The 12,354-nt window shown below is 37.6% G+C and overlaps 1 protein-coding gene across 1 annotated transcript in view; it reads left to right on the top strand.

The window, feature by feature from the left end:
• Positions 1-9,292: 9,292 nt before the first annotated feature.
• Positions 9,293-12,354, top strand: part of LCT (lactase) — a 61,372-nt gene continuing 58,310 nt past the window's right edge. The window contains exon 1 of the mRNA XM_059053656.2: positions 9,293-9,932. Coding sequence (XP_058909639.1) covers positions 9,293-9,932 — 640 coding nt within the window. The remainder of the gene's footprint in view (positions 9,933-12,354) is intronic.

Raw genomic sequence — 12,354 nt, 5'->3', positions numbered from 1 at the left:
TAGCTTTGATAAGTATGTTCATAATGTAGCAGTTCCTTTTGCTGCAGCTTTTGACAACAGATGGCATTCTGGGGCCTGCAGGGCCAGTTGGGGAATGTTTATTTGTGGTATTTGAGTTCACTAATACAAACCTGTCTCCACTGGTTTGCGTACAGTAGGGTTAGGGAGACTGGAAATGGATAGAGAAGTTGCACAGTTAGCAGATGCAGGGTATAAGCTCCTGTGAAAACTATGTTCCTAATTAATGGAGGTAGGAGAGCCTATTGGGACAAGGAAACTTGTGTACAGGATCTCAGACTCCCTGTTAGGACAGAAGAGTCTAGGATAAGGCATGGACTAAGGCAGGATGTTCAGTAACAGGTGATAGGAAGAACAATGAGTAAAAACTCAGAAGACAGCAAGAAAGAGTTCCTTCCATGCACTGATTCCCAACTTGATAAAGAAAATGGGGTGAGGAGGTTCTGAAAAGAGAAACAGCCTGACAGAAATTTGAACTTCAGTTTGATCAAATACTGAACCAAAGCAAAGTGTGAAGCCCAGGGAAGATGAGTTCCTTTATGGTGAATCTGTCTTCTCCTCCCCAACTCTGTCGTTAGTGAAAGTAGGGGCTCTAAAGCAAAGTGAGGCCATTAATACAACTAAAACCAGTTTTTACCCATCTGAATAAGTGTGCTTACATTTTCACACACACCCTTTCTCTACATGTTACTTGTCAGGGAAATGAAGTGGCTAATGGATGATGGAGCATGTATAAGATCTTTATGAAGTAAAGTAGATGAGTATTTAGTAAGCAGATGTAACTTCTTTCTGAATAGGACATCTTGAATATTGTAAGTTGTCAACTGATCCATAAATTTAATGTATTTTCAACCAAATGCCAACAGATGTCCATCAATAAGGAAGTGACTACATAAATTGTGATATAGCAATGCTCTGAGTTATGCAAACTAAAATGAGGGAAATGAAGATGTTTGAAATGGAAATATCTCTAGGACATATGGAAAAGAAAATGTGCAAATAAAGCCGTGGAGCACCTAAATATATAAAGCAAGTATTAACAGACATAGACAGCAAATATTAACAGGATAGACAGCAAAACAGTAATAGCAGGGGACTTTAGTACCCCACTTTCATCAAAAGGATAGATCATCCAGTCAGATTATCAGTAAGGAAGCATTGACCTTAAATAACATGTTTAGACCAGATGGATGTAACAGACGTGCAGAACATTCCATCCAAAAGCAACAGAATACAGACTTCTTTCAAGCACACATGGAAAATTCTTCAGGATAGATCATATGTTAGGACACAAAACAAGTCTTAATACGTTTAAGAAGACTGAAATCAATATCAGGCATCTTTTCTGACCATAATGGTATAAAACTAGAAATCAACTACAGGAAGCCCGAAATTTTCACAAATATATGGAAATTAAGCAGCCTACTGAACAACAAATGAGTCAAAGAAGAAATTTTAAAATAATGAGAAATGAAAATGGAAACAACATACCAAAACTTACGGGATACAGCAAAAACAGTCTAAGAGGGGAGTATATAGGTATAAAAGAGCCTACATCAAGAAACAGATCGCAACCTAACTTGATATCTCAGGGGGGAAAAAAATGAAGCCCAAAGTCAGTAGAAGAAAGGAAAGAGCAATGAAACTAAGAGCTGGGTTTTTTTCTTTTTAAGATAAAATTGATACAACTTTAGCTAGACTCACAGAAAAAGCCCTCAAAATCAGAAAGGAAAGAGGAGGTGTTACAAGTTGTACCATGGAAATACAAAGAATCAGATGTTACTGTGAATGATTGTTGGCCAACAAATTGGATAGCCTAGAAGTGGACTGCTAGAAACATACCTACCAAGATTGAATCATGATGAAATGTGAAATCTGAGTAGTCTGGTTAGTAGTGAGGAGATTGAATCAATAATCAAAAACCTCCCAACAAACAAAAGTCCAGGACCATATGGCTTCACTGATGACTTCTACCAAACATTTAAAGAATTAATACCAGTCCTCAAACACTTCCAAAAAATCAAAGAGGAGGTACCACTTCCAAACTCATTTTATGAAACCAGCATTACCCTGATACTAAAGCCAGACAAGGACACCTAAAGAAAAGAAAATTATAGGCTGATATCCATAATGTACAAAATAGATGTAAAAATCCTTAACAAAACTTTAGCAAAGTTAATTCAACAGTATGGTAAAGTGATCATACAACATGATCAAGTGGGATTATTCCAGGATGCAAGGATGATTCAACACCCGAAAATCAATCAATGTATTACACCAGGTTAACAAAAAAGGATAAAAATCATGGTCATCTCTGTAGATGGAGAAAAAAGCATTTGGTAAAATTCAATATCCACTTATTTATTTATTTATTTATTTTGTGTGTGTGTGTGTGTGGTACGTGGGCCTCTCACTGTTGTGGCCTCTCCCGTTGTGGAGCACAGGCTCCGGATGCGCAGGCTCAGCGGCCATGGCTCACAGGCCCAGCTGCTCCGCAGCATGTGGGATCTTTCCGGACCGGGGCACAAACCTGTGTCCCCTGCATCGGCAGGTGGATTCTCAACCACTGCGCCACCAGGGAAGCCCTATCCATTTATGATTTTAAAAAACTGTCAACAAATTGAATATAGAGGGAAAGTATCTCAACATAATAAAGGCCATAGAGACTTACCTGGTGGTCCCCTGGTTAAGACCGTGATCCCAATGCAGGGGGCCCGGGTTCAATCCCTGGTCAGGGAACTAGATCCTGAATGCCGCAACCAAAAAAAGATCCTGCATACGGCAACAAAGATCCCACGTGCCACAACTAAGACCCAGCACGGCCAAATATTAAAAATAAAGGCCATAAATGGCAAGCCCACAGCTAATCATACTCTTGGGAATGAGACAAGGGTGCCCACTCTCACCTCTTATTCAATATAGTATTGGAATCCTAGCCAGAGCTAGGAAAGGAAGGCATCCAAATTAAGGAGAAGTAAAGTTGTCACTGTTTGCAGATGACATAATGTTGCATATAGAAAACCCTAAAGACTCCACCACAAAACTGTTAGAATTGATCAACGAATTCAGCAAAATTGCAGCATACTAAATCAATATGCAAAAATCTATACACTAATAAAAACTACCAGAAAAAGAAATTAAGGAAATAATCCCATTTACAGTTGCATAGTAAGAAAAAATACCTAGGGATAAATTTAACCAAGGAGGTAAAAGACCTGTACACTGAAAACTATAAGAGTGGTGAAAGAAATTGAAGACACAGATAAACGGAAAGAAATTCCATGCTTACAGATTGGAAGAATTAATATTGTTAAAATGCCCATACTATCCAGAGGAATCTACACATTCAATGCAATCTCTATCAAAATTCCCATGGCATTTTTCACAGAAATAGAACACAATCCTAAGACTTGTATGGAACCACAAAAGACCCTGAATAGCCAAAGCAGTGTTGAGAAAGAATAAAGCTAGAGGTGTCATGCTTCCTGATTTCAAGCTGTATTACAAAAGTATAGTAATTAAAACATTATGGTATTGGCATAAAAATATACGTATAGATCAGTAGGACAGAATAGAGAACTTAGAAATAAACCCATGTATACATAGTCAATTGATTTACAACAAAGGAGCCAAAAATATACGATAGGGAAAGACAGTCTCTTAAATAAATGGTGTTAGGAAAACTAGATCACTACGCCATACACAAAAGTTAATATGGATTAAGGAGTTGAAGATTAAACCTGAAATCATAAACTTCCTAGAAGAAAACACAGGTGATAGTTTCCTTGACATCAATCTTTGCAATGATTTTTTGGATTTGACACTAAAGCAAAGGCAACAAAAGCAAAAATAAATAAATAGAACTACATCAAACTAAAAAGCTTCTGCACAGCAAAGAAAACCATTAGTCAAATGAAAAAGAATGGGAGAAGATACTTGTGAATAATGTATCTGATAAGGGCTTAATATCCAAAGTATGTAAAGAACTTATACAAGATAACAATCTAAAATGGGCAGATCTGAATAGGCATATTTCCAAAGAAGATATTCAGACTGCCAACATATACATGAAAAGGTGCTCAACATAACTAATCATCAGGGAAATGAAAGTCAAAACCACAATGAGCTATCACATTACACCCATGAGAAAGACTATTATGAAAAAGACAAAAAATAACAAGTGTTGGCAAGGATGTGGAGAAAAGAGAATGCTTATGTAATATTGGTGAGAACCTCTATGGAAAACAGGTTTCCCAAAAAACTAAAAACTACCATATAATCCAGCAATTCCACTTCTAGGTATTTATGTGAAGAAAATGAAAAAACTAACTCAAAAAGATATATGCACCCTCATGTTCATTGCCACATTATTTACAATAGCCAAGACATGGAAGCAACCTAAGTGTTCACTGATGGAAGAATGGATAAAATGTACATATATGTACAATCAAATATTATTCAGCCCTAAAAAGAAGGAAATCTTGTCATTTGTGACAACATGGATGAAACTGGAGGGCATTATGCTAAATGAAATAAGACAGAAAGACAAATAGTGTATAATCTGTGTGGAATCTAAAACAAATATTTTTAGAGTAATTTTTAATTTTTTAAATTTTTTCGGCTACGTCGGGTCTTAGTTGCAGCATGAGGTATCTTTTCATTGTGGCACATGGGCTTCTCTAGTTGTAGTGCACAGGCTTCTCTCTAGTTGTGGTGTGCGGGTTTTCCCTGTCTAATTGTGGCGTGAAGGCTCCAGGGTGCATGGGCTGTGTAGTTTGCGGCATGCAGGCTCTCTTGTTGAGGTGCGCAAGCTCAGTAGTTGTGGCATGTGGGCTTGCCACTTGTCCCCTGCAGCGTATCTTAGTTCCCCAACCAGGGATTGAACCCGCGTCCCCTTCATTGGAAGGTGTATTCTTTACCACTGGACTACCAGGGAAGTCCCTAAAAAAATATTTTTAATAAAATAAAAAATGAACTCATAGGTACAAAGGATAGATTGGTGGTTGCCAGAGAATAGATTGGTGGTTGCCAGAGGTGGAGGTAGGTGGTAGGTGGGTGAAATGCGTGAAGGTGGCCAAAAGGTACAAACTTAAGAGTTACAAAATAAATGTCATGGGGATGGAATGTACACCATGGTGACTATAGTTAATAACACTATTTGAAAGTTGCTAAGAGAGTAGATCTTAAACGTTCTCACCACACACAAGAAAAAATTTGTATCTATGTGTGGTGATGGATATGTTAACTAGATTTATTGTGGTGATCTGTGTGCAATGTATACAATCATGTTGTATACATGATTGTATACATAATGTATATGCAGTGTATACAATCATGTTATATACATGTTGTATACATAATCATTGTTATCTCTCTAAAAGTATATATATATTAATTATAGAAATATTAAATAAATGCATTCTCATAAATATCCCCCAAATTTAGATAATAGCTCCATTTGCCTTATACCTAATCCCAGCCACTTCCTAAAAAGTATTCACCATTTATTACGTGTATGTACATAAAGAATATACTTTTACCTAACAAGTTTACAAAATAAGAGGTACTATAATGTATTGATCTACAACTGGTATTTTTACCATATAGCACAACTTGGAGATCTTCACATTGTGCACATATTGATATATCTTATTCTTTTTGAGAGCTGCATTGTGTGACCTGGAACAAATACAATGTTATATGTCAATTGTATCAATTTTTAAAAATTAATTTTAAAAAGGAAAACTATGAGCTTTTCTTATAACTTTGTAGAAGAGGCTTTTTAAAACTATGTATAAGCAGAGATGCCATAAGGAAAAAAAATTAATAAATTTGACTACACCAAAATTTTAAAATTGAAAACCAAAGCTACAGATTGGGAAAATGTTTTCTCAACCTATATACAAAAGGATTAATGTCCAGGATAAATAAGCTGCAGATGAGAAGAATATACTATATATATGTTTCAATAGCTATATATTTGCTCAGTTTATAATGGGAAAAAGATTATTTCCCAAAATGGATACAGAGCTGATACAAATCAATTTAAAAAATCATTCAAAATTATAAACACACTAATAATTTGATAATATTATAATTGCATTGGTGGGTTTGTCTGGAATTTGATGTTGTAATGCCACTACTAGTCGGAGTGTAAATCGGGACACTCCTTTTAGGGAAAAATTTGTCAGTACCATTAGCAGTTAAAATATAACTGACTACCCTATTACCCAGCAGTTGTACTCTTCAGTATTTTCCCTGAAGAAATAACCTATATATGTATAGAAAAAGGCATATACAATGACATTCATTGTGACATTGTGACACTGAAAATGGAAAATAACCTAAAACCTAATTAACAAAATAATGATTATGCAAGGTCACACAATGCAGCTCTCAAAAAGAATAAGATATATCAATATTTGCACAATGTGAAGATCTCCAAGTTGTGCTATATGGTAAAAATACCAGTTGTAGATCAATACTCACATTATAGTACCTCTTATTTTATAAACTTGTTAGGTAAAAGTATATTCTTTACATACACATGTAATAAATAGTGAATACTTTTTAGGAAGTAGCTGGGATTAGGTATAAGGCAAATGGAGCTATTATCTAAATTTGGGGGATATTTATGAGAATGCATTTATTTAATATTTCTGTAATTAATATATATATATACTTTTAGAGAGATAACAATGATTATAAACACAGGAATCTGAAAAATGATACATTTATATGAAGCTGTCAGGGCCACCTTGAAAATTTCACTAAGTGAAATAAAACTGTTTCTATTAAAATGAATATATATTTCCAAGACAATTCTAGGAAAAAGAATGATAGGAGAGGCCATGTCCTATCATAAAGTGAAAAGTACTACACAGGTATAAAAATTAAAATACTGTGGTACTGGCACAGGAATAGACAGACAAGGAGTAGAAAGTCTAGAAACACATATGTCTAGATAGATATTTCATTTCTGATAGTTGGCATTTCAAATAGTGGGGAGAGAATGGCCTCAGTAACCCATTAGAAATTGATAAACCCTACCACACAGCACAAAGTTAAAATTCAAGATGGGCTAAAGATCTAAAGATTAGAAACAAGAATATTAAATAATACATTTGACACAAGCTTTCAAAAATATGGTACCAAGTAATGTATTTTGAAGGACACTATAAACCAAATTTTAAAACTAACACGAGGGGGAAATTTTTTTTCTATCACATTTTAATACATGATATCCAAACTCTATTAAGAGTTCTTATATCAATAATAAGTTCAATAATAAAAATGTACAAAAGATATAAAATCTCAGAAGAAAAACAAGTAGCCAATTAACATGAAAAGCTACCCCTCTAAACAGAAACAAGTGTCCAAAATATGAAGTTTTATAACAAGTGTGAACAAACCAGAGATATTTAGACACACTTCTAACTGTAGGTAGGATTTAAATTTGAAGAAGCCTGTTTTGAAAGACTTTGGATTACAATAAAAATTCCAAATGGGCATGCCATTGAGTCAGCAACTTAATTTCTAAGAATCTATCTTAAAGAAAAGAATTGTGGACAAAGATGTATAAGTAAAGATACAGATATTAATTTGCAACGTATTAAAATTAAGAACCAACCAGTGTTTAATATGCAAGAGGTTAAACTGTGGTACAACCTTACTATGGAATGCTATACATCTGTTAAAAAGAAGTGGGTCTACATATTCTGGTATAAACAGAGCTCCAAGCACTATTAAGTGAAGGAAAAAAACAACAACTGAGGAACACTATGTAAGACATAATTCCATATATGTTAAATTATATATTTAAAATGTTATACACATGTATGTTTGCATTGTATATATGTAATAATAGCTATCATTGGGTTGCGTTGTTCTAAATATGCTAATGAATGACCTCATTTAATTCTCACAACCTATCTATCACCATTACACAGATGAGGAAACAGAGGCACAGAGAAATTTAGTAACTTTCGTCAGATGAGATTTAAACGCTGGCATTCTGACTCCTGAACAGCCATTAATATGTACAGAGAAAGGAAACTGGAAGGAAGCACAGTGTTGAAAGTGATTATTACCCTATGAAGGGAAGAGGGGAATTAGTAAGTTTTCATACATATTTCTGTATTGTTTGAATCTTTTACAAAATGTGTTCATCATTTACTTACATATTTTTATTTTTTTGTTTTATTTATTTTTTAAAAGATTTATTATTTATTTATTTATTTTTGGCTGCATGGGGTCTTAGTTGTGGCACTTGGGATCTTCACTGAGGCATGCAGGATCTTCTGTTGTGGCACGTGGTGTCTTCAATTGCAGCTCCCAGGCTTCTCTCTAGTTGTAGCGTGCAGGTTTTTTCTCTTTTCTAGTTGTGGTGCGCAGGCTCCACAGGACATGGGCTCTGTAGTTTGTGGCACACAGGCTCTAGACGAGGTGCAAGAGCTCAGTAGTTGTGGCGTGCGGGCTTAGTTGCCCCGTGGCATGTGGGATCATAGTTCCCTGACCAGGGATCGAACCCGTGTCCCCTGCCTTGTAAAGTGGATTCTTTACCACTGGACCACCAGGAAGTCCCTACTTTTTTTTTTTTTTTCTTTTTGGCTGTATTGGGTCTTCGTTGCTGTGCACAGGCTTTCTCTACTTGCAGCGAGTGGGGGCTACTGTTCATTGCGGTGTGCGGGCTTCTCGTTGCGGTGGCTTCTCTTTTGCAGAGCAAGGGCTCCAGCCGCGGACTCCAGTAGTTGTGTCACGCAGGCTCAGTAGTTGTAGTTCATGGGCTCTAGAGCACAGGCTCAGTAGTTGTAGTGCACGGGCTCAGTTGCTCCGCTGCGTGTGGGATCTTCCCGGACCAGGGCTCGCACCCATGTCCCCTGCATTGGCAGGCAGATTCTTAACCATTGCGCCACCAGGGAAGACCCCCTACATGTTTTTAAAGGAGAAAAAAAGTTTGGTGAGAAACTCACTTTTGTTCTGTTATGTAAATAAGTTTTAAAATAATTTGTAAGTAAGAAAAAATGTGGAGAACTTTTTTTCTTCAGACACTTCCCAGGTTCCTTGGCATAAATTGTGTGAGAAGCTTGAGGGTTTTGTGTTATCTCTTATAGTTTTAAAATTTTTTGATATTACATAGGTGAATCACGTACTGATTTTTATTAATGTAGATAACCCAGTTACACATTAAGTGTTTACAGTCACTTAGTATTTTACAACCTCAACTGTAGTTATAAAGTAAGTATTCCACATACTTCCTAACAGTTCCTTGAAGATGGAGCTAGTCTGGCATTTAGTCCTTATTGTCCTCCTGAGTTTTTCTTGTTGGGGGTTAGACTGGGAATCTGATAGAAACTTCATTTCAGCTGCTGGTCCTCTAACCAGCGACTTGCTACACAACCTGAGCAGTCCACTGGGAAACCAGGATTCTCCCTTTGTAACAGGAGACAAAGAAATTTATGTTTGTCGCCAGCCACTGCCCTCTTTCCTGCCAGAGTACTTTAGCAGTGTTCGTGCCATTATGATCACTCATTACAAAGTATTTCTGCCGTGGGCACAGCTACTCCCAGAAGGAAGCTCCAAGAACCCAGACAAGGAAACAGTGCAGTGCTACCGCCAACTCCTTGAGGCCCTCAAGACTGCTCAGCTTCAGCCCCTGGTGGTCCTGCACCACCAGACCCTCCCTGCCAGCACCGTCCAGAGAACTGAGACCTTTGCTGATCTCTTTGCTGACTATGCCTCCTTCATCTTCCACTCCTTTGGGGACCTAGTTGAGATCTGGTTCACTTTTAGTGACTTGGAGGAAGTGATAATGGAGCTTCCCCACCAGGAATCAAGATCTTCACGTCTCCAGATGCTCAATGATGCCCACAGGAAAGCCTATGAGATTTACCATGAAAAATATGCTTCTCAAGGTGAGTACACATGACCCAGGTGGCTGACCCACCGGCAGCCTTCATTACCCACCTTAAAGTAGGACTCAGCATTTCTTTCCACTTACCTCCAATAGTCCCCTTGAGACTTCCCTGGCCGTCCAGTGGTTAAGACTCCGAGCTTCCACTGCAGGGAGTATGGGTTCGATCATCCCTGGTCGGGGAAGTAAGATTCCGCATGCCACAAAGCACAGCCAAAAAAAAAAAAAAAAAGTCCCCCCATATCTATTTATTAGTGAGAAATTAATACCGTACTGAAGATTTCCTGGTGGATGTAGGTAGGGGTGGTTTATATTGTACAATGCCCAGCATTCCCTTTGAAAAATATCTTTTGAGCCCCCTTGCCCAATCTTGAGTCTGCACTATCACAGATTATCTTTCTGTCCTTCTTTCGCCAGTCCTGCCTCCCTGACTCTTCCTAAGATTTCAAGATTGCCCATCCTCTCATCTCTCATCCACCCTGTTTTCTTTTATTTATTTATTTATTTTTATTTTGAGTGTGTGTGTGTGTGTGTGTTTCGGTCATGCCCCTCAGCCCTCAGCTTGGGGGACCTCAGTTCCCCAACCAGGGATCAAACCCATGCTCCCTGCAGTGGAAGCCCAGAGTCCTAACCACCGGACCTCCAGGTAATTCCTGAGCCTCTGCTTTTTCTTATGCAAAGGGAGTTCCGTGTTCTAGTTGAAGCCTATGTTCCAGCAGGGGAGACAAATACAAAGATAAAATAATATGCTGACAGATAGTGAGAAGAGCATGCTTACAATTGTCCATATTCCTGCTTCATGGCTAGTTTAAGGTTCCAATTCAGTAGGCCTGCATGGAATCAGGACACTGATTTTAATAAATTCCCTAGGTGAATCTAGGCTAGGTACACCAAAAAATTGGTACACCGATTTTGAGGACCAATTTTGGATTATATATGCTTTCTGGTTTTTATTATATACTGTATGTATATTTTTATACATAGTATATAATACATCTGCATACTTGTATACTCTATGAAATTTAACATATTTAATGAATAAATTCTCATTTTATTAAAAACTCTTTGAAAGCATGATTTTCAGTGGTGTTACAGGTTCCCATTATATTAATGGATCATAGAGTTTAAAATATTCTTTTATTTTTGTATATAAGTTTATTTAACTTTCACTATTAAAAATTATGTTGCATTGAACATTCATATAAATAAATGCTTGCCTTCAGATAAATTCTTTCTGATAGATTCTTAAAACTGAAATGAATGGGTCAAAAGATGTGCATTCTTTAAGACTTAAAAGGATGTTGCTAAATTATTTTCCAGAGAAGTTGTAACTTTAACAGTTATAAAATTGTTCTTCTGGGCTTCCCTGGTGGCGCAGTGGTTGAGAGTCCGCCTGCCGATGCAGGGGACACGGGTTCGTGCCCCGGTCCGGGAGGATCCCGCGTGCCGCGGAGCGGCTGGGCCCGTGAGCCATGGCCGCTGAGCCTGCGCGTCTGGAGCCTGTGCTCCGCAATGGGAGAGGCCGCGGCAGTGAGAGGCCCGCGTACCACAAAAAAAAAAAAAAAAAAAAAAAAAAAAAAAAAAAAAATTGTTCTTCTGACCCCACTCAGCCTGTTTTCAATGACGTAATTATTTTTATCATTGGTATAGACAGAAATAGTCGATAACCGATCTATTGTAAGAGTAGAAGAGACTTTTATTCAAGCCAAGCTGAGGACTGTATCCTCAGAGATAGCCTCTGAGCTAGCTCTGAGGAACTCCTCCAAGGAAGCACGGTTTTCAAAACAGTTTTATATTTTGTCAGAACAAAGAACATCAACCATGACTGAGGTATATTCCTTCAAAGTTTTGAAAAAAGACAGATTAGCATGTACAGAGAGTCCGTATGGCTAGGCACCTGGGAAGGGAGCCTTATTATCAAAGGAGTACTAGCATTGATGTCCCAGGAAAAGAGGCATTTCTGTCTATCTTTGAAACAGACCCTCTTTACTTCCGAACAATGATGCATCCTCTTCTTTAATGGTTAAAGCAGATGTACAATGTATGTTTAATAGGCTACAAAACAGGATTTTCTACTTAGCATAAAGTTTATGTTAAATCATGTATAAGTCAGAATGACTTCCCCATATCTCAGTATGTGAAAAATTTCTTCCGTCATTGGTAATTTGACAGCTGAAAACTACTGTCTCATTTTCTTTATCTGCATGTATTTGCTCATAGAGAGGTTAAACATTTTCTCCATGTTTAAAATAAAAGCAGGACAAGGGAAGAAAGAGTGTGAGTGTGGATGGGGCTATTTTATATATGATTGTCGAAAAAGCTGTCCTCGGGCTTCCCTGGTGGCGCAGTGGTTGAGGGTCCGCCTGCCGATGCAGGGGACACGGGTTCGTGCCCCGGTCCTGGAGGATCCCACATGCCACGGA

This window comes from Kogia breviceps, chromosome 2 (assembly GCF_026419965.1).
Source record: "Kogia breviceps isolate mKogBre1 chromosome 2, mKogBre1 haplotype 1, whole genome shotgun sequence".
NCBI classification, from domain to species: Eukaryota; Metazoa; Chordata; class Mammalia; order Artiodactyla; family Physeteridae; genus Kogia; species Kogia breviceps.
Note: the sequence above shows the minus strand (reverse complement) of the source record. Positions and strands in the feature narration are given on the sequence as shown.